This window comes from Oncorhynchus nerka, linkage group LG1, assembly GCF_034236695.1.
Source record: "Oncorhynchus nerka isolate Pitt River linkage group LG1, Oner_Uvic_2.0, whole genome shotgun sequence".
NCBI lineage: Eukaryota > Metazoa > Chordata > Actinopteri > Salmoniformes > Salmonidae > Oncorhynchus > Oncorhynchus nerka.
The window spans coordinates 11,073,744-11,096,184 of NC_088396.1; the positions used below are offsets into that span (position 1 = coordinate 11,073,744).

The window sequence follows — 22,441 nt, forward strand, 5'->3', positions numbered from 1 at the left end:
CAATGGCATATAAATGAATAGGCAACTTGATGGCCAACAGAGGAAAATGGTTCATTCTCCACATTTAATGTCCCCATAAAAAGAACCACGTGAGGGAATTCTCAGACCCATAAAACAATATCTGTCGTGCTCTCTCAACAGACACACGCCTCCTGCCCTCCCCACCACTCACTCAGCAACAGCCTGCCGCACTGCCTGACAGCCAGCAGCAGGTCACAGTGAAATATATACAGTACCAGTCAAACGTTTGGACACACCTACTCATTCAAGGTTTTTTCTTAATTTGTACTATTTTCTACATTGTAGAATAATAAGTGAAGACATCAAAACTATGAAATAATACATATGGAATCATGTAGTAACCAAAAAGGTGTTAAACAAATCAAATTATGGTTTTATATTTTATATTCTTCAAAGTAGCCACCCTTTGCCTTGATGACAGCTTTGCACACTCTTGGCATTCTCTCAACCAGCTTCATGAGGTAGTCACCTGGAATGCAGTTCAATTAACAGATGTGCCTTCTTAAAAATGTATGCGTTTGAGCCAATCAGTTTTGTTGTGACAAGGTGAGTGGGTATACAGAAAATAGCCCTATTTGGTAAAAGACCAAGTCCAAATTATGACAAGAACAGCTCAAATAAGCAAAGAGAAACAACAGTCCATCATTACTTTAAGAGGGTCAGTCAATCTAGAAAATTTCAAGGATTTTGAAAGTTTCTTCAAGTGCAGAAGCAAAAACCATCAAGCGCTATGATGAAACTGCCTCTCATGAGGACCGCCACAGAAAACAAAGTCCCAGAGTTACCTCTGCTGCAGAGGATAAGTTCATTAGAGTTACCAGCCTCTGAAATTGCAGCCCAAATAAATGCTTCACAGAGTTCAAGTAACAGACACACCTCAACATCAACTGTTCAGAGGAGACTGCGTGAATCAGGCATTCATGCAGTTTTTGGTTCCAACCACTGTGTCTTTGTGAGATGCAGAGTAGGTGAACGGATGATCTCTACATGTGTGGTTCCCACCGTTAACCATGTAGGAGGAGATGTGATGGTGTGGGGGTGCTTTGCTGGTTACACTGTCTGTGATTTATTTAGAATTCAAGGCACACTTAATCACAATGGCTACCACAGCATTCTGCAGCAATACACCATCCCATCTGACTATCAATTGTATTTCAACAGGACAGTGACCCAAAACACTTCCAGACTGTGTAAGGGCTATTTGACCGATAATTAGATTGATGGAGGGCCTCCACAATCACCCAACCTCAAACCAATTGAGATGGTTTGGGATATTTGGATCGCAGAGAAGGAAAAGCAGCCAACAAGTCCTCAGCAAGACGGTTGGAAAAGCACAACTGTAAAAAGCAGTTGAGTCCGTATGGCCCAACATCCCTGTGGAACGCTTTTGATACCTTGTGGAATCCATGCCCCAACAAATTTAGGCTGTGCTGAGGGCAAAACGAAGGGAGGGGTGCAACTTAACGGAGGGAAGGTGTTCTTAATGTTTTGTACACTCAGTGTATTTGCATCAATGGATCGAAAGGTAGAGACTTCAGCTTTCTCATATGTATATGATTCCTGTAAGACGAGAAATGATTTGTATTTCATTTTTATCCTTTTGGCACAGTAATTGGTGACATATTTGATCTCAAACCTAGACTTTCAAATCTCTTGTTGTTTGTATTTCTGAAACCGAAATGAGGGTAGTATTCAATGTCATGCATCATTTAGAAAATGCCACCAGAGGGGTCACAGTTTTACAGGTTAATGTAAAAACAATGGACATGTAGGTTCCTTAAATCATTATTGAGTTTTTTTAACCCCCTTTTTCTTGATATCCAATTGGACGTTACAATCTTGTTTCATCGCTGTAACTCCCCAACGGACTCGGGAGAGGCAAAGGTCGAGAGCCATGCTTCCTCCAAAACATGACCTGCCAAGCCGTACTACTTCTTCTACACTGCTCGCTTAATCCGAAAGCCAGCCGCAACAATGTATTTGTGGAAACACCGTACAACTGACGACCGAAGTCAGATTGCAGGCACCCGGCCCGCCACAAGGTGTCGCTAGAGCACAATGAGCCAAGGAAATCTGCTCGTCCAAACCCTTCCCGAATCCAGATGACGCTGGGACAATTGTGCACCTGGGATCTATTTTTCCCTAAGGTTACATAGGGTTCATGAAAACGTATCTAAAACATACAAATTGTGAAATTTCTGAGTTGTTTTTTTATCTACACGAGTTCAAAAACAGAGATAAATATGCATATGTTTTGATGGCTGTCCTTCATTGAGCTGCGTTCTGAACGCATTCATAGGCTACATTCTAATGTGCCGATCAAATTCAAATTAATGGTAGACAGTATTTATCTTTGTAAAAAAAATGTTTTACATTTAACCTAAGCAAAGGGATTGGTTTAGATAAATTAACAGAAAAACATTTGAAGAAAAACTCCTTGATCAAATTGGTAGGCCACCCTGTGGGTGCCCAAGGGAGCCACATCAGTAAGGCCTTTATGTGCATCGGGTAAGTCTGAATACCAAATACTGAGAAGTGCCTAAATCAAAATGCATAAAAAAGTCATGCATTTCCTAAGTCAGAATCAGCCCCTTGATGCATTGGTTTTAGGATAGAGGAAATGAGGAGTTTAGGTTTGATTAGATGATTAGATGAGTTTATTAGTCACAAGCACAGGGTGTAAATAGCAGGATACAGTGAAATTCTTAAGCTCCGACCTCCAACAGTGCAGGTCATTGCAAACTGGGTTGTGCAACTTGCTCTGCTGCACCCTCTCCCAATAGCTGTTGGTCCACCTCTTTACAAGAACCAACCCAGTTAGCAATGAGCACTGGAAAGGCCGGCATCCTTCCAGAATGGTCACTTTTTTGCCTATTGGCCTATGCTTTAGTAAGCGGCAGCCCTGCTCCTGACATTCACCTGCTGTTTTCTTCACAACCCACGCGTCCTTGTCACCTGTGTCCACTGGTGAGGACAAATCAAATCCAGTCAAATGAAATGTTATTGACATGTACTTGCAGGCTTTTCACACAGTGCAATGGCGACAAAAGCAACAAAAGCAACATAGTAATAAGGAAAACAATGAAATAAGTTACATTGTGAATATACAACATAGCAATAAAAATATGAAATGGACTAATTCAAGTACAAGAGGCATGCAGATCAAATAAAACAAGAATGAATAAGAATTACACTGAACAAAAATATCAACCCAACATGTAAAGTGTTGGTCCCATGTTTCATGAGCTGAAATAAAAGATCCCAGAAACGTTTCATATGCACAGAAAAAAAAAATCTAAAAATGTTGGTGCACAAATTTCTTTACATCCCTGTTTAGTGAGCATTTCTCCTTTGCCAAGATAATTCATCCAACTGACAGGTGTGGCATATCAAGAAGCTGATTAAACGGCATAATCATTACACAGGTGCACCTTGTGCTGGGGATAATAAAAGGCCACTCTAAAATGTGCAGTTTGGTCACACAACACAATGCCAAGTTTTTAGGGAGCGTGCAATTGGCAGGAATGCAATTGGCAAGCTGACTACAGGAATGTCGACGAGAGCTGTTGCCAGAGAAATGAATGTTTGTTGCTCTACCATAAACGGCCTTCAAAGTTGTTTTAGAGAATTTGTCAGTACCTCACAACACGTGTAACCACGCCAGCCCAGGACCTCCACATCCGGCTTATTCACCTTTGGTACATCCGTTGATATGTGTGTTCCAGCGCTGGGCGATTGCTACGCGTCTGGACACCACTGCCATTGGTTTGCTATAGGTACTGTATCCCCATTGAGCCTAAGGGAGTTGACTCCTCGGAGACCTACGATTGCTGTTGCAGGGGGTTCTCATGGGCCGGGTAGATGCATCCTTACTGGGATGGGAGAGCACTGTGTGTGGGCTACTCAGAAAGAGGGATTTGGTCAACAGCACAAAGGGCACTGCATATCGATTACCTGGAGCTACTGACTGTTTTGCTGAGGCGTTTCCTTCTGATGTTGTAGGGCCAGCATGTGTTGGTAAGGTCTGACAACAGGACGGTGGGGGTGTATATTAACAGGCAGGGAGGGACGCGGTCTCTCTTTCTGATACACCTGGCCCTTATCTGCGCCTATGGCACCAACCTGGGACCTGGCTTTGGTCCTGGATGCTCTGTGTTTCTGTTTGAACCATTGGAGTTTGTGGACAGCTGGTGGATTATATGCTCATCAGGATAGAACAGCTGCCTCTGGTAAGACTCGGGGCAGGGGCCTATGCATATTTGTAAACAATAATTAAGGAAGTCTCGAGGTTTGCTCGCCTGAGGCAGAGTATCTCATGATAAGCTGTAGACCACACTATCTACCTAGAGAGTTTTCATCTGTATTTTTTGTAGTTGTCTACATACCAATACAGAATGAGGCTGGCACTAAAACCGCACTCAATGAGCTGTATTCCGCCATAAGTAAACAGGAAACAGGACTCTAACCCGGAAGCTTATAAGAAATCATGATATGCCCTCCGACGAACCATCAAACAGGCAAAGTGTAAATACAGAATTAAGATTGAATCGTACTACACCGGCTCCGACGCTCGTCAGGTGTGACAGGGCTTGCAAACTATTACATACTACAAAGGGAAGCACAACCAAGAGCTACCCAGTGACATGAGCCTACCAGATGAGCTAAATAACTTCTATGCTTGCTTCAAGGCAAGTAACACTGAAACATGCATATGATAACACCAGCTGTCCCAGCTGTCCACAGCCGATGTGAGTAAGACCTTAAAACAGGTCAACATTCACAAGGCCGCAGGGCCAGACGGATTACAAGGATGTGTATTCCGAGCATGCGCGGACCAACTGGCAACTGTCTTCACTGACAGGTGGTGAGGGTAGGTAACAACACATCCGCCACGCTGATCCTCAATACGGGGCCCCTCAGGGGTGCGTGCTCAATCCCGTCCTCTACTCCCTGTTCACTCATGACTGCACGGCCAGACACGACTCCAACACTATCATTAGGTTTGCTAATGACACAACAGTGGTAGGCCTGATCACCGACAACAATGAGACAGCCTATAGGGAGGAGGTCAGAGACCTGACCCTGTGGTACTAGGACAACAATCTCACTCAATGTGATCAAGACAAAGGAGATGATTGTGGACTACAGGAAAAGGAGGACTGAGCACATCCCCATTTTCATTGACGGGGCTGTAGTGGAGCAAGTTGAGAGCTTCATGAGTTCCTTGTATGAGTTCTGACATTTCAGGCTCGTATGGTAAGTGTTGTTCTTTGAACCGTGGGGTTTATGGACTTGGGATGTAGTGGCAGCATGTCAATGCACAAAACCAAGTTGCAGTAGGTTCTGGTTCCCTATATGGGGCTCTGACAGTTCAGGCCTCATGAGGCTTCTGTAACATCCTTTTTGGAGCCGGTGGAACCTGTGTGTGCTTGGACTGCCTTTGGTCTCCTAGTTTGGTAACACTGAGCCTGATTTTATGTTCCCATACTATGTTATACCGAGTGACTGATAAGGAATGTACAGTTTTGAATATAACTACTGTTTGCTGAAGGAGGGAACGTGGTATGACATATTTTGGCCCTGCGCTGTCAGGGGATTTGGGCTCGCTGAAGAGCGGTACTGAATTGAGGAAATTGATGCGAGCCCTGGTATTAGAGCCAGGAAGGCGGGGCTTCCGAGGGCGGGCTTCGCATCCATTGGCCCTTTGGCCGTGACTGCAATTTGCTTCAGGTAAATAGGATTGGTCGTTGACTCCCCCATAGTGTGGTAAACCTAGTAGGCATATTCACAACTTTAAATGTTCACTCTTCAGGGACTGATTTAGGCCTGTGACACCAGAGACCGGTTCAGGAGGGTGCAGAATGTTCAAAAATATTAAATTTTGCCTATTGAAAATTATGGAGCATCCACATTATTGTTGATGTAGTGTACTGTAATGTGGAATACAATTAAATATAATTAATGAAAGGTATTAGCCTACATAACATCTGCAAGCTTAACAAACAAAATGATAAGACAGCGGTAGCCTAGGCTACTAATTAGTCATACTGAATTTATAAGTAGACCTATAGAATTGCACATTGCATAGAATCATATAGTATTTGAATAAGATCTCTGTTTATAAGTTATTCTTCAAAAGTCAATTCCACTGGGCACACACTGGTTGAATCAACGTTGTTTCCACATCATTTCAATGAAATGACGTTGAACCAACATGGAATAGACGTTGAATTGACGTCTGTGCCCAGTGGGATGTCATTAATTAAAATGACCATTAAAGACCAGGAATGATTTCTATACATTTAATCCTATCCGAATTCAAGGCCTGGTTATTTCATGTCCATGAATGTTGCATTTTATCTAATGAAATCCATTGTGGGTGGTACCTGTAACACAAGACCTACAATTTTCAGAGATTAGCCTACATGCTACCCTAGAAAACCCATTGCCGGAGTTAGTTTAACTGTAAAAAGTCTATACTTACTCCAGGTTACCCATTATGGACTGTAACTATAGAAACAAGGTAGCCTTATTCACATCAGGTGAATTTAGCAAAACATGGTTGATTTTCACTTCAGGGGAATTTAGCGAGAAGTGGCAGCCTATTTGCAAGGCACCTCCTTGTTATTGCATTACCATTTTTGTTTTTGTGTGTCGCACTTGCACTTGCATTCAGTAGCATCTATGAATCATGTGATTATGAAGGCATAATTGATGAAAACATGTGTACCTATTTTACATTACGTAGTTCTGTCCTATATAGCCTAGCCTACTTGTCTATTAATGTTAGGCCAATGTATTATGTCATGTATTATGTTTTGTGTGGACTGAAGGAAGAGTAGCTGCTGCTTCAGCAGTAGCTAATGGGGATCCTAAAAAAAAAAACTAAATAGCCTACTAAATTATTCCAGGTTGTGCCTTCTCATAAAAAAATGGATGACATTAAAGCTCACACCACATACAGAGCAGCCTAGGCTAGTCATTAATACTTTCCTCTGTTCTCTCTGAAGTGTCCTTTACATAGAGTTCCACAAGATGGCGCTATATACTAATAAACCATATCAACGTTTTACATACAGGAAAACATTTCATCTCAAATTGTTCTTCTTTCAATAGGCTATGATACAGTATGTAAAAATCAAACAAAATGAATGAAGCAATATTTTCAAAGTAGCAAGGCTTCATTATGTAGTCTACCTACTGTACATAACATCACGAGGCATCATGATGAATAATCATATAGTGAGTGAGGGTAACGAAGAGAAAAGAAAGGTAATAGAGCAAAGATTTTTAAAAAGTAAAGAAAATCATATCTTCAATGTTGTTGTACATACTCAAGATAATGCATCTCTCCCTTGGTTGCACACTGTCGCGCACAATGATTTGCTACATCTCATTATGAGCACTGTTAATGAACTGGGTTTATCATTCCGTTGATCAGTGTGAATGCCTGTTATCTTCGGAGACCATCTCCTCCAGGAGAGCTCCACTAGTACATAAATATTTCCTTTGTTAGACACAGATGGGTGTGTACTGTTGCACATGGAGACGCGTGCTCAATGAAAGAAGATCCAGAAGTAGCTCCACTCATCTCCTTTGGTCTCTTTGTCTTTTAAACACAACCTAAGATAAGAACACACATTACCTGTAATTACCTCAACTAACCCGTACTCCTGCACATTGACTCGGTACCGGTACCCCTTGTATATAGCCTCGCTATTGTTATTTTATTGTGTTACTATTTTTCCTTTACATGAGCAAATTGTTCATACTTTTTTTTTTACCTCTGCATTGTTGGTTAAGGGCACATAAGTAAGCATTTCACAGTAAGGTCGACACCTGTTGTACATGGCGGATGTGACAAATACAATTTCATTTGATTTAGTTCCATGGCTTTGTGTAACATGACCCTATCCAAGAGAGTATACCTTGGTGATGTCAAAGCAGCTATACATATAACTGATAGACACACAGTGGGTCTCACTTTCACACAATCGATTGGGCCAAACCTAATCTAATAAACAAAAGTTCAACAGTGATGTTATTGTGGAGTATTAAATGTGACGCACTTGGAAGATGCGACCACTGCTGGAATGAATTAGGTTTCCAATAGGCTGGCCCGATTCTGAGGGGACTATTTGCTGCTGAGGGGGTGATCTCATGATCAGTAAAAATATGAAGACTTTTTTTACAGTCAGAATGTGTAATCTGCACAAGAATTCGGTTTTCGTTGAGGAAGCATGCAGTCTGGACTCACTGAAAAGGGTCATCAAAGGGGTCATAGTTGATTTTTGGGTGACATTGATTTGTGGGTGTTTTTTTCCCCTCTGGGCAATTTACTATTTTCCTAATAACATTTACACAATTCTGATAAAAACATTGCGTTCGTGTCCCTAATTTGCTTTAGTCAGGGTATCATATGACATAACGCCATTTATTTTTCCAAACATACTTAGTGTTTAAATTACAGATATGTGAAATCATGCGGCATTATCAATGTTTTATAATAAAATTCCCTTGCCAGTTGCAAAGGAATTTCACAAACTTGACTTCTCAAGGGAATTCCAGAAACGACTGTGGTTTGTTTAAAAAGGTTAAGGAATATCGGCGTCATGTGTTTCTGATTTAGCCTTAATTTAACCCGGCATATGAAATGTGATGTGTGATGGGATTTCTAATCGTTTTGGATGATAATCCTAGGGGAATGTATTGGGCGGACTTTTTGCCAAAGCAAGGGGATTGAAAGATTTGAGAAACAAAGGGCTAATGTGTGGTAGAAAGATGAAGCTCTGGTAACCAGAGATAGAAGGTGCAATCCCCTGGCAGACAGTAGGTAGCCATTTCATGGTTGGATGAAAGCAGTTTGAAAGAGGGAGTGTGCTGGGCAAGGGTGGAGGGCAAAGTATGGAGCACATACTAGCAGTGAAAATGTATTGTTGAAGCATTGTCAGCTAAAGACAAACTCTGGGTCTGCTCAGGGCTGTTCTCAGGCACACTCAGCCAAGACCTCAGGCTCAACACCCTGCTGTACTTTGAAATAGGATCTTTATTGTCCATAAAGTTTAAACCAAGTATGAAGAATCAGTCCTCCCGAACAAAAACACTCGCCCCAGAGAGAGAGCGAGAGAGTTAGAGAGACTACAAGTGGAGTAGTCATGCTTGACATTATGCCTCAGTTAAATATAGACAAGGAGTGATAATGCCATTTTTTTGTATAACTTTCTTATTTCATTAGGAGTGCAAGTCACATATTCATGTAAATAGCAGGGAATGTAATTGCAGGAATTCCAAAAATGTAAGGATAAACTTATCTAGGCATATTTATTGGATTAGGTCAAATGTAATGTATTGCACTCAAAGCTGGGACATTAACTTTTTGGATGTGGTAAATAAATACACTTCAAACTTGATACAACATTGCGCCAAAACAAACACACACATCAGCCCACTTTGAATGTCGTCCTACATCTGATCATGAGTATACTGTAGGTCATGCACATTTAAAAAACAAAAACAAAAAAAAAAAACATAATATTAGATTGAATATCTGCTTTGTCACATGACCCGGGGATGCTTTGCTACTGTTTGATGCACTTCAACCTACCATACATTGAGGCTGAGCCAGATATCACTTCTCTTTTATCTAATGATAAATGGAACTATCACTACCGTGAAAACACCTGCGGTTCAGACAAAACTATTCCATATCTCACCTTTTGACGTTGGAGGTAAAAACAAAAGGTGAGAATGAAAGAGACCTGGTCACGAGACAGACAAACGGCTCCTGTCCTTTACACTCTGCTGTTCAGGGCTATCAAGAGAGAGAAGTGAGCCATGTGAATGAGACTAGTGCTGTTACCTGTTGGCTTGTGACTGTATTGTGATTGATTGCTTCACTGTGTTGGAATGCAGACGTGAATCTTTGATGGGCTACAAGAGAGCAGAGATCTTGAATTTTCAATCGGGATGGCATATTGGCCACTCGAAAGGGGAGATATAAACGTGCCAATGATACCTATGTAAGACATGTAATGACACATGGGCACGTGTCATTTTGTCTTGGAAATATTGTAAATCATTTATTAATGACTAATATGACAACAAAAAAATAGAATGTGAACTCAGCAAAGAAAAAGCACTGAGAGCAGGTGTTTCGATAAGAGTCGGGCCTATAATGGAAACATGACAAAATAGATTTGAGCACAGATGGAGCTATTAGCCTAGATTAATGTAGGCTACATGGCCTAAATAAAAAATATAGATGAATGGATGAGCACAAACACATTTGATAACAGTCTGTCAAGAAATAGTTTAGCATGTTGTTGCATTTCCACAGCTGTTGTAGTTGCAATGAAAGTTGTGTTTACTGGTCTATTGGCCTACTTTATTATAGAAAAACAGGTGAGGGCATACATAGTTTCCCCAAAAGTGTGCATGTTTACGTTATCAACAGATATGGGCAAATATGGCAGAGGTATGCCTATTTGCAACACCTGAGATGAATTCCTCCATTCCCGTGAGCTCTTATTTCTTTACTGTAAACACGCAAGGGAAATGTTTCTCTCTTTCTCCCATTTCACAAAATACCCTTGTGCACACAGGCTCGTCCAAGTAATTATCCAGTTTTTCTGAGCGACAGTAAGGATTTCACTTGCCCCGAAGCAACGTCATACCGGGTTGGAGATGAGCGCATTTCTTATCCAAGGAAAATACGTTCCCACTTGAATACGGGTGGTGGGGGAAGGGGGGTGCACGAGCGCGCAGACACCTGGGTAAACTTGTGCGCTTTGACTACTACCCGTGAATCGAAAATGAACAACCATTTCGATGCGGAGCAACGCACAAATCCAACCAATGTTACCAAGGCCAATACAATTGATTACTTTTGCGTAATAACGTCAACATTAATTGTGGACGCGGAATCTGCTGGGTCATTGGGTTTACTTTTCTGCCCAAGGTCTGGCTGCATCCCACCACCCCCGGGCTGTAGTATCCTTGCTGCCAGATTAAAATCGCTGTGCTATTGGAATTTGTGTGTTTTAGTTAAGACGTGCTTGTCACTTCTTCCTCTGGCATTTGAGCTTTGAATCTGTCTGCCAGAGAAAGGACTATGAAGAGGTTAACACATTTCACCACGGATGTTTCTTCCCTCTTGACCGAGTAATCGAACGTTAGTGATGCACCCAAAGAGGAGTTCAATGGATTTTTTGCGCGTTTCGTGGAGGTTCTAAATCCTGCAGATCACCAATTTTGCAGGACGTCCCAAGAAAACAACAACACATTAATTGACGGGTCTAATTTTTGAACGTAACTTTTTTTTGTTTGTTGGTAGGATACTCTCATCATGACGATTCTATTATCTCGGACTCAACTTGCCCTGTTTTTCATTCTCCTATGTCCGGTCAATATCATTGGGTTATGGTGGTAAGTCATGCTACATACAATTAACATGTGCTTCCAGTGTAGTTGCAAATGGAAATGAGGTTTCTCAGAATAAAGCGTTTATGTCATCTGATGTTTTGTAGGCTAGGTTATGCACGCGTGTCCATGTTTTTGATGTTGTGTCCATGCTCTGCATATTGCACTAAAATTCAATTCTGGATCCGACTCTATTGATACAACCACTATTCAAATAGCCTCGTATTGACAAGTGTAATAACATGGTAACCCGTTTGATGACCTTGACCGCATTGTGAAGCTTTGTCTGCAATTACTTTCCAATTAAATATTCTGCTTAACCTCTCACCGTATTGCAACCTTACTCAAATAAATTGTAACGATTGACAAAACAATCCCTGTCAGTCTCCCAACATTTGTTAATTTACCACACAATATTTTTTCGATACAGCATTTTTATTGTTGATAACAAACGAATCTATAAAATGTGGTTAAGTAAATAAAAACGAAAGACCCTAATGTTATGCCTTGGCTCGACAGAAAGATGCAGCTGCAACTTTTGGAGGTCTGCCTTTGTAGTAAAAACAAAAAAGAGAAGATATTAGTGCTGTCAGAGTTGGAATTTTAGGTGGACCTTGAGGCAGTGCCTATATGTCATCATAAAACAATTCTTTGTTCAGCACTCTGAGATGCATGAGACTTGAAAAGACAGAGCCAGATGTGTTATTAAAGTATAATACATCCATTTGAGACATGCACATCTGAAGGGGGATGTTTAGATAAATCAAACCATTTCAAGTTTGCATCTCATCCAATCTCGATAATGGCCAGCTATTAGTACTGCTGAACTGTGAACATCTCTCCTCTAAGACAAAATTGGAGCACTCAGGTGAGCACACCTGGAGGTCCTGCAGTTTGACAGGACAAAGATGCTTTCTGTTGAGAGCTGGGCATGCCATCACACCCCTGTCTCTCTACCCCTTGTCTTTTGAAGCAAATGATTGTCAGCGTGACCAGACAGACAGGATGTAATTTGTGGGGAAGATGAAACGTCCAGAGATAAACCCATTCTTTCAGAACTTCCTTGATTAGGCTCTAATCATTTGGACAGAGAGCAGTGAGACCAGCGAGTGTGGAATGCCTTTGCAGGTTTCAGGACAAGTAACCTCCTGATCCTCCTGGGTAAGTGTGGGTCATAAGTCTGGCAGACAGCCAGGAGTGTGGCCCACAGGTATGCATATAGCGTGTGCCATTCCCACTCACCCGGCTTGGAATGGGTCCCGGACCAGTCTACAGCTCTGCATCACCTGCAGAGAAGCACTTCATTATACTAGATATTTATTGTTCTCACTCCCATTTCAAAGCAATACATATTTCTGGAAAATTGCATGATTTCCAATCCAGGCCAGAGAGATGGGATCAGATAAAGATTCAATGACGAGGCTTGGCCAGGGATACTATGTACACTGAGTATGTGGCCTCTGCCGATTTCCAGACGTTGGGATTTTTCAGTGCACACGTAGGCCTCATGCTATCCTCACTTATTGCAAGACAAACATGTGACAGACAGCAGCGGTGCATCGGTGTCATGCAGGACCCCGGGCTCCAGTCACTTGATTTAGTGTGGAGTTCTAGCGATGATTGGGCCATGGCTCTGAGCCACGGACCACAGAGCTGAACCCAAGCCACTCTCCAGCTAACGATCCAGCCTTGTCGTGACTGACTTCATATCCAGCATACTTAGAGGATTAAGGAGGATGAAATTCACTCGTTTGCAAAGTGAAAAAAAGGGACACGTATCTACGGCCGTGCAATTCATAATGTAACTTGAGGTACACATACAGCTAGAAGAACGGCTTATCTCCAACGGATCACGTCGGCCTCCATTGAGACTGATTATTTGGATACTTGTCCCCTTATCAGTGTTTCCCGCTCTATTTTGGTCTCTGGTCATCTCTATGCTATTTAATGTGAGGCGCTGCTTAGAGGGCTCTTGATTGCATCGATGGCGATACATCCTCATTTGTGTTATGATTGGACTCTGTTTCAACGTTATCATGTCCAGGGGCTTTACTGTGACTGATAAATCAAAGGAATACAGACACATTGCATGGACAGGGAAGATTGATTGCTTGATTTTGTAGTTCATTTTATGTGTGCTTATAAAGAGCCCTATCCTTTATATTCAACACTAATAGCATTATGTTCCTCTTAGGGTCCTGTTCAGGTTAGTGCTGGTTTGGATTAACACTGGAACACAGTATGGTGGTCAAGACAGACAAATGTCTTCATCTGCATATTTCTCGACCATACTCAGACTTGGTCAATGCCAGCGTTCCGGGCCGGCCCCACACTTGCTATAGGTGGCCCGACAAAATTTTGTATTGATTCATATTATTTTACAAAAAATGTTGAACTCAGTCTGAGTCTCAACTTACTGTTGAGAGTTAGAATAGTAGACTACACAAGGTGCAATTTGGAAATTTGGTTATGCAGCAGTTTTTCCCTTGTCAGTCACTGACAATCACTCAATTAGCCCATGTCAGCAACATTTTTGTAGATTGGTAAATTAGTTTAGCCAGCTATTAAAACTTGACCAATGGCAAAATGAGCAGAATTGCATGAAGTTTGTTATAAAATAGCAACATTTTCTCCGCCCCATGGAAAAATGGGGGGGGCGCACAACAACATTTTGCCTAGGGCCCCCGAAAAGCTAGGCACGGCCCTGCCATTGTTCAAGCTGCATCAGCTGCTCATGTGATATTCAAGCGTTTCTTTTGAATTGTGTTAGGAGGGTTTGCCTTTGCCTTGAACAATGACACAGGACTTAGAGAAGAAACTCTGTCCAACATGGCCTGCTATTTTTTACGAGTCTACACCTACTGCAGTAAATCCTGGTCCCTTATTTTTGCGAGCAGCTCGTCGAGCCAATTTCAAAGCTGTGATCCTCGCACACAGATTCACGCAGATTTGAAGGCCGTGACACATCAGATAATCAGGGGTTGTAAAGACCTGGGGTGTCTTGCTAAGTACTGCATCTGCAGATCTTAATTACACAGGGGTGTGGATTCACTGGAGTCAGATCTGTGTAGGAATACTAGAGCGTGCTTGAGATGTCATTCCCCTGTAATTCGTTTCTGTGGAGACGTTGTCAATACATTGAAGGATGTCTGGATCCCAGAAGTTGTTGACGCTGGACTGTCGGAGTCAAGTTTTCACACTTCCGCGAAGATAACTCACATTGTGGGCATTAAGTTGCTTTTCACTCCCCACTTTTAGGCTTTTAGGAATTTCTATTTGCTTAATCTGTGCAGCCATTATGCTATTTTTCAGTCTTTCAAGGACAAGTGTACAGCATGTTGGCAGTTCAGTTTGTAGTTTTCCATTACGCTATAACTAAAAACATCTAACTGTACAAATAATTGGTATTTTGATTGAATCACAGATATACAGTGACATTTCAGACATTGATATATAAATGGTTTCTACTTCAATAAAGTAATTGACTTACCGGAGATGGGATGCATTACATTTTAAGAGCAAATATCCTGTGTCTCATGCTTCTTATCAGACCGCCATGCTAGGGATTGGAAAGAGCGCTTGTTTGACTTCTTAAAACAAACTCACGAGGCAGATGAATGTTATTACTTAGAAAGATTAGCTGTGACAGGGGTGAGTGAAAAGCAATGAGGTATTCTCACTCACTCCTTACTCCCACATAATGATAAAAATGGACTCGAGGTTTACGGATCACATCAGCTGAACTGGAGTCAGATGCAGAGTTATTGAATAGAGGGAACAGGGGGATAGGGCTGTTCTCACATGATGTCATAGCAACTGTCATGGGAAGTACTGGCGAGAGTTCACAGTGTTGGACCTGAGGCCCGTACTCCCATTAGGAATTGAAATAAACAATTTACCTAAGTGTAAACATACATCTGTCAACGCGATGTAAGAAACACAGCAATTAAGATGCAACTTTCTCTCTCTTTCCTATGTTCCCTGACGATCAGCACAGCTTTACTATTTCTCTCCACACCTGAAATGTCTTTTTTTTGCACAACTATGTGGTGTCAAGTAACCAAACTGCCTGATAGAAGAACACGTTCATTTAAATGTAGTGCTACTTCTAGGTAAGATACTTCTCTGAAATGTAACAAGACCTCATATTAATGTTATGCCACTGTAGCATGACACAGGAGTTGTAGTCACAGTCTATGTGTTGTGTGCTTCCCTGTAGGGCAGTGGGGAGCCCTCTGGTTATGGATCCCAACAGTATCTGCAGGAAGACCAAGCGACTAGCGGGAAAGCAGGCCGAGCTGTGCCAGACCCAGCCAGAGATCGTCCACGAGGTCGCCAAGGGTGCCAAGCTGGGTGTGCGGGAGTGCCAGTACCAGTTTCGCTTTCGCCGCTGGAACTGCACCAGTCAGAACAAGTACTTTGGCAAAATACTCCAACAAGGTGAGTGAGGACTTGTCGTAATGGAAATAAATAGGAACCTTTAATAATTACCCCCAAAGTTTTTCTAATACCTCAACACACACGCTGCCTGACATGGAGAATGATCATCTAAGTGCCTTTCTCATGGTTCAAAAGTGTATCACTTAGGATGTGACCCCTTGACCCTTTGAGAGCACAGCCAATGGCCTCACTTCAATTTCAGGTCTGATCCCAAGTACAGTGGAGAACAAGGCCATCTGTTGTATGTTAACAAGGCAGATTTACACTTGACTGCTCCTCTTTTGCATTCAATTGCACACTCCAAATTGATCTCCTAAATTTCTTCTCATAACCATTGATCTCTAACATCAACTGTGCTCATTTGAAGTCAGAAATAAAACTGTCAACAAGCCACCGTTTAGATCCAATACAGTGTATCCTTTATTGGTTTTTATCTTCTTAACTATTTAGCTAATACGTGGCCTTTAGAGGATGTCGTTCATCTTTAAAACAATTAGAGTACTAACGTGCCGCCTGGCACTGACAAAATTCCTGTTCTTCATCGTCAGTCATCTGATAACCAGAAATGCCTATTCTAACTTTCACTTAAATATTTTCTGTCTCAAAGAACCTCTACTTAGTTCTAAGACTACATTCTGAGTTAAACATATCTCATGCCGTAGTCGAGCCATATAAGCAATTCCAGACGAAGCCTGTAATCTCCTGTGGCAAAGCTAAGTATTCTGCGGGTGTTTTAACATAATTTTGGTCGCACAATGAGGAAGATCTGGGTATTAAGATGATACCTCCTAAAGTGCTAGATTACATATGTCATCTTCCTGTAAACTCTGGTTTGTAACTTTCCTGTTTTGTTGCTGAAGGCCAGCAGAGGGCAGAGTGCCTGTGGTGTGGTATGTGACCACTTATTGGACTGATCAGTTCATAGACAGTCTGATCTGAGTAGCATCTTTGTGGCTTTAGTTGAGTGTAAATTGAGTGACGAGATGTTGCTGTCAGGATTAGGCTACAACATTAGCAACTCCTTTCACTGAGGACTAGAGAACTATGTGAAACTGCTAGGTAAAATGGTAATTAATCGTAAATTCCTCCATGTCTTTAGGTAAGGCTTAAGTGCTCCTCTGTTTTGAAGCATTCAGCACAATTATCAAGATGTACCACTAATGACCATTTGTCAGTGCAGGGAGATCTGCAAAGACAGGTTCACTTTCCTACGTGCGCACGGTGGGCTGGGGCTGCTGCACGAAGTAGCTTACATTTTTCTCCTTTTGCAAAAATAACTTGAAGCTATATTTTCTAGATTTAAACTTATAATCCAAAGCTGTTGTTGTGTTGGCTTCTCGATGCCAGAGGTTAACGGTGATCCCTGCTGGCTGCTTCGACATGTTGTCTCATGGTTATAATTGAGTAGTTAGACGTGCTCAGAGACAATATGTGGTTGTGATTAGATATAATAATCATAATATAGTCTGAATGTAATTTCCATTGCCACCTCAGGAATGCAACTCAATATTAATTTGTCAGAATGTTCCTGCTTCTGTCTGCTTCTCTGTCAATCATCATTTGGGAGCTTTGCATCGCCTGGCTTGGCGGAGATGTTTTCTCCAGACTCCTGGAGAGATAACAACCACCACACATTCTAGGTCCTTCAGTAGTCCTTCCTTATGAATGTGACACAATTAGTCCAAAATGGCATCATATTCCCTATATAGGACAATACCTTTGGGGAAAAGGTGTAATTTGGGATGCATACTTATTATTATTATTAGTACCCATTGCCTTGATGACAGCTTTGCACATGCTTGGCATTCTCTCAACCAGCTTCACCTGGAATGCTTTTCCAACAGTCTTGAAGGAGTTCCCACATATACTGAGCCCTTGTTGGCTGCTTTTCCTTAACTCTGCGATCCACCTCATCCCAAACCATTTCAATTAGGTTAAGGTCGGGTGATTGTGGAGGTCAGGTCACCTGATGCAGCACTCCATCACTGTCCTTCTTGGTCATATAGCCCTTACACAGCCTGGAGGTTTGTTGGGTCATTGTCCATTTGGCCACTTTGAAGAATCTCAAATATAAAATATATTTGGATTTGTTTAACATTTTTTGTTACTACATGATTCCACATGTTTTTTCATAGTTTTGATGTATTCTACCATTTAGAAGAAATTCTTTTTTAAATAAGGGAAAAACCCTTGAATGAGTAAGTGTCCAAACTTTTGAGTACATTTGGAAAGTCTTCAGACCCCTTGACTTTTCCCCATTTTGTTACGTTATGGCCTTATTCTAAAATGGATTAAATAGTTTTCTTTCTTCATCAATCTACTCAGAATACCCCATAATGACAAAGAAAAAACAGTTTTTTTGAAAATGTTGCAAATATATTAACAATAAAAAACACAGTCACATTTGCATAAGTATTCAGACCATTTACTTAGTACTTTGTCGAAACGACTTTGGCAGTGATTATGACGCTACAAGCTTGGCACACCTGTATTCGGGTAGTTTCTCCCATTTATCTCTGCAGACCCTCTCAATCTCTGTGAGGTTGGATGGGGAGTGTCGCTGCACAGCTATTTTTAGGTCTCTCCAGAGATGTTTGATCGGTTTCAAGTCCGGGCTCTGTCTGGGTCACTCAAGGGCATTCAGAGACTTGTCCCGAAGCCACTCCTGCATTGTCTTTGCTGTGTGTTTTGGGTCGTTGTCCTGTTGGGAAGTGAACCTTCACCCCAGTCTGAGGTCCTGAGCGCTCAGGATCAGATTTTCGTCTTTCCCTTGAACCTGACTAGTCTCCCAATCCCTGCCTCTGAAAAGCATCCCCACAGCATGATGCTGCCACCACCATGCTTCACCATAGGTCAGGTTTCCTCCAGACGTGACGATTGGCATTCAGGCCAAAGAGTTCAATCTTGGTGTCATCAGACCAGAGAATCTTGTTTCTCATGGTCTGAAAATCCTTTAGGTACCTTTTGGCAAACTCCAAGTGGGATGTCATGTACCTTATGCTGAGGAGGGCCTGGCCTTTATGGCCTCTACCATAAAGGTCTGATTTGTGGAGTGCTGCAGAGATGGTTGTTCTTCTGGAAGGTTCTCCCATCTCCACAGAGGAACTCTGGAGCTCTGTCAGAGTGACCATCGGGTTCTTGGTCACCTCCCTGACCAAGGCCCTTTCTCCCTGATTGCTCCGTTTGGCAGGGCGGCCAGCTCTAGGAAGAGTATTGGTGGTTCCAATCATCTTCCATTTAAGAGTGATGGAGGCCACTGTGTTCTTGGGGACCTTAAATTCTGCAGACATTTTTTGGTATCCTTCCTCAGATCTGTGCCTCGACACAATCCTGTCTCTGAGCTTTATGGACAATTCCTTCGACCTCATGGCTTGGTTTTTGCTCTGACATGCACTGCCAACTGTGGGACATTATATAGACAGGTGTGTGCCTTTCCAAATCATGTCCAATCAATTGAATTTACCACAGGTGGACTCCAATCAAGTTGTAGAAACATCTCAAGGATATTCAATGGAAAGAATGCATCTGAGCTCAATGTCGAGGGTTTGCATACTATTTCAAACGAGGTATACTGTATATAGTTTTAGTTGTTGTTGCTAAAATAAAAAAGTTTTCCGCTTTATCATTATGGGGTGTTGTGTGTCGATTGATTTGGACATGTTTTTATTTTATCCATTTTAGAATAAGGCTGTAACGTAACAAAATGTGGAAAAAGGGAAGGGATCTGAATACTTTCCCGAATGCACTTTACCTTGACTTGGAAGAGTTCCAGTGTTGGATAGTCATAGCCAGCTAGCTAACATAGTATCCCTCTATGTTTGAACTGGGTGTTTGAGTAGGTTAAACTAGCTAGCTGCATTTGCTAGCTAATTAAGTGATAGTGACAAAAATGACCAAATCTCCCTCTCTCTCTCTTGCTCCTCCATTTTTGAATGAATGAACTTGTTCAAAACTGTTCAACTATTGTCTTTCTCTCTCTTTGAGTCAACTACTCACCACATTTGATGCAGTGCAGTGCTAGCTGGCTGTAGCTTATGCTTTCAGTACTAGATTAATTCTTTGATCCTTCGATTGGGTGGACAACATGTCAGTTCATGCTGCAAGAGCTCTGATATGTTGGAGGTTGGAGTTGATATAATTACTGTGTAGGTCTATGGAAGGGGGTGAGAACCATGAGCCGCCTAGGTTTTGTATTGAAGTCATTGTGCCCAGAGATGGACGGAAGCAATTTGTCCTCCAGCTACACCATGTTGCTACCCTACAGAGTGCTGTTGAGGCTACTGTAGACCTTCATTGCAAAAAGTCATGTGTTTTAATAAATGATTTGGTGACATTAATAGATTTTGTATAGTTTTATCAAAAAAGGATATGTATTATATTTTTGTGAAATTTGCTGATGGTCCTCCCCTTCCTCTGAGAAGCCTCCACTGATATACAGTACCAGTCAAAAGTTTGGACACACCTACTCATTAATAAAGAAGGTTTTTCTTTATTTGTGCTATTTTCTACATTGTAGAATAATAGTGAAGACATCAAAACTATGAAAGAACACATATGGAATCATGTAGTAACCAAAAAAGTGTTAAACATCAAAATATATTTGAGATTTTTCAAAGTAGCCACCCTTTGCCATGATGACAGCTTTGCACACTCTTGACATTCTATCAACCAGCTTCATGAGATAGTCACCTGGAATGCATTTAAATTAACAGGTGTGCCTTGTTAAAAGTTAATTTGTGGAATTTCTTCCCTTAATACGTTTGAGCCAATCAGTTGTGTTGTGACAAGGTAGGGGTGGTATAAAAAAGATAGCCCTATTTGGTAAAAGAACAAGTCCATATTATGGCAAGAACATCTCAAATAAGCAAAGAGAAACGACAGGCCATCATTACTTTAAGACATGAAGGTCTGTCAATGCAGAACATTTCAAGAACTTCGAAAGTTTCTTCAAGTGCAGTCGCAAAAACCATCAAGCGCTATGATGAAACTGGCTCTCATGAGGACCACCACAGAAAAGGAAGACCCAGAGTTACCTCTGCTGCAGAGGATAAATTCATTCGGGTTAACTGCACCTCAGATTGCATCTTCAAATAAATGCTTCACAGAGTTCAATTAACAGACACATCTCAAGATCAACTGTTCAGAGAATCAGGCCTTCATGTTCGAATTGCTGCAAAGAAACCACTACTAAAGGACACCAATAATAAGAAGAGTCTTGCTTGGGCCAAGAAACACGAGTAATGACTGGTGGATATCCATCATCCTTTGTCCAAATGTGAGATTTTTGGTTCCAACCCCCGTGTCTTTGTGAGATGCAGAGCAGGTGAACAGATGATCTCCGCATGTGTGGTTCCCACCGTAAAGCATGGAGGAGAAGGTGTGATGGTGTGGTGCTTTTCTGGTGACAGTGTCTGTTTTATTTAGAATTCAAGGCACTCATAACCAGCATGGCCACCATAGTATTCTGCAGCGATACACCTTCCCATCTGGTTTGCACTTATTGTGACTATCATTTGTTTTTCAACGGGACAATTATCCAACACACTTCCAGAATGTGTAAGGGCTATTTGGCCAAGAAGGAGAGTGATGGAGAGCTGCATCAGATGACCTGGCCTCCACAATCACCCAACCTCAACCTAATTGAGATGGTTTGGGATGAGGTGGAGGAAAAGCAGCCAACTAGGGCTCAGCATATGTGGGAACATCTTCAAGACTGTTGGAAAAGCATTCCTCATGAAGCTGGTTGAGAGTGTTAGGTTCTGAAAAATGGAGTGAAAAACTAACGGACAACTAGTCAAAGCTCAAACCAAGTTTATTCACCCAATGGTTCAAACAGCTGAAAGACAAAGACATATTTACACAAGCCCATATATTTATACCTTCTTCCTTTGCCGTGTCTCCTCCCTTACACATCTGGACAGCCAATGCATCTCTGTTGCTAGACAGAATTTAGTGATGCGTGTTCTTTCTCACTTCATCTGACCTGAACTTGGCCCAAATTCCTCACTCCTCACCAACTCACGACTGTCCTGTTGACTGGAACCAGACTCTGGCCCTCTCCATAGGATACCTGATATATAACAATAACATGTTCTGACAGAATGTGCACTTTCTGCATTCCCCTCTCTCACTCTATACCCTCGGTTCTAATATGATAACATGAATAGGGATATTTCATATTTCAAGTTTAGAATGTAGTACCCAACAGTCCCCACTTTTGCACATTAATTCCATACTGTTCAACTCATTTAAACTTGGAATTACTTATAAATGAACAGGAATTTAAACATGGTTAACATTCACAGTTGATTATTATGTTTACACCTCCGAGGCTTATGGCCTCTGATCTATAATTACACTATGCACCCTGCTATTTCCATCTCTCGTCGTTCAACTGAGAATAACATTTCAGCTGAAGCTTTTGACTTCCTCCATTTCAGATGGACCTTTTTACTTTCTCCACTTCCTCCTTCTGGTTCCTAAGAGAGAGATAGCACAAGACTTGAAAAGCAGAAAGAAACACAAAACATAACAAGTATTAATAATGTGCTAAGCCTTGCAT

General features: G+C 41.7%; 1 protein-coding gene across 1 annotated transcript in view; it reads left to right on the forward strand.

The window, feature by feature from the left end:
• Window positions 1-10,694: 10,694 nt before the first annotated feature.
• The window catches only part of LOC115139101 (protein Wnt-6-like), a 33,303-nt gene continuing 21,556 nt past the window's right edge, over window positions 10,695-22,441 (forward strand). Inside the window, exons 1-2 of the mRNA XM_029676277.2 lie at window positions 10,695-11,445; window positions 15,659-15,879. Of these exons, the coding sequence (XP_029532137.2) occupies window positions 11,366-11,445; window positions 15,659-15,879 (301 nt within the window). The 5' untranslated portion in view covers window positions 10,695-11,365. The remainder of the gene's footprint in view (window positions 11,446-15,658; window positions 15,880-22,441) is intronic.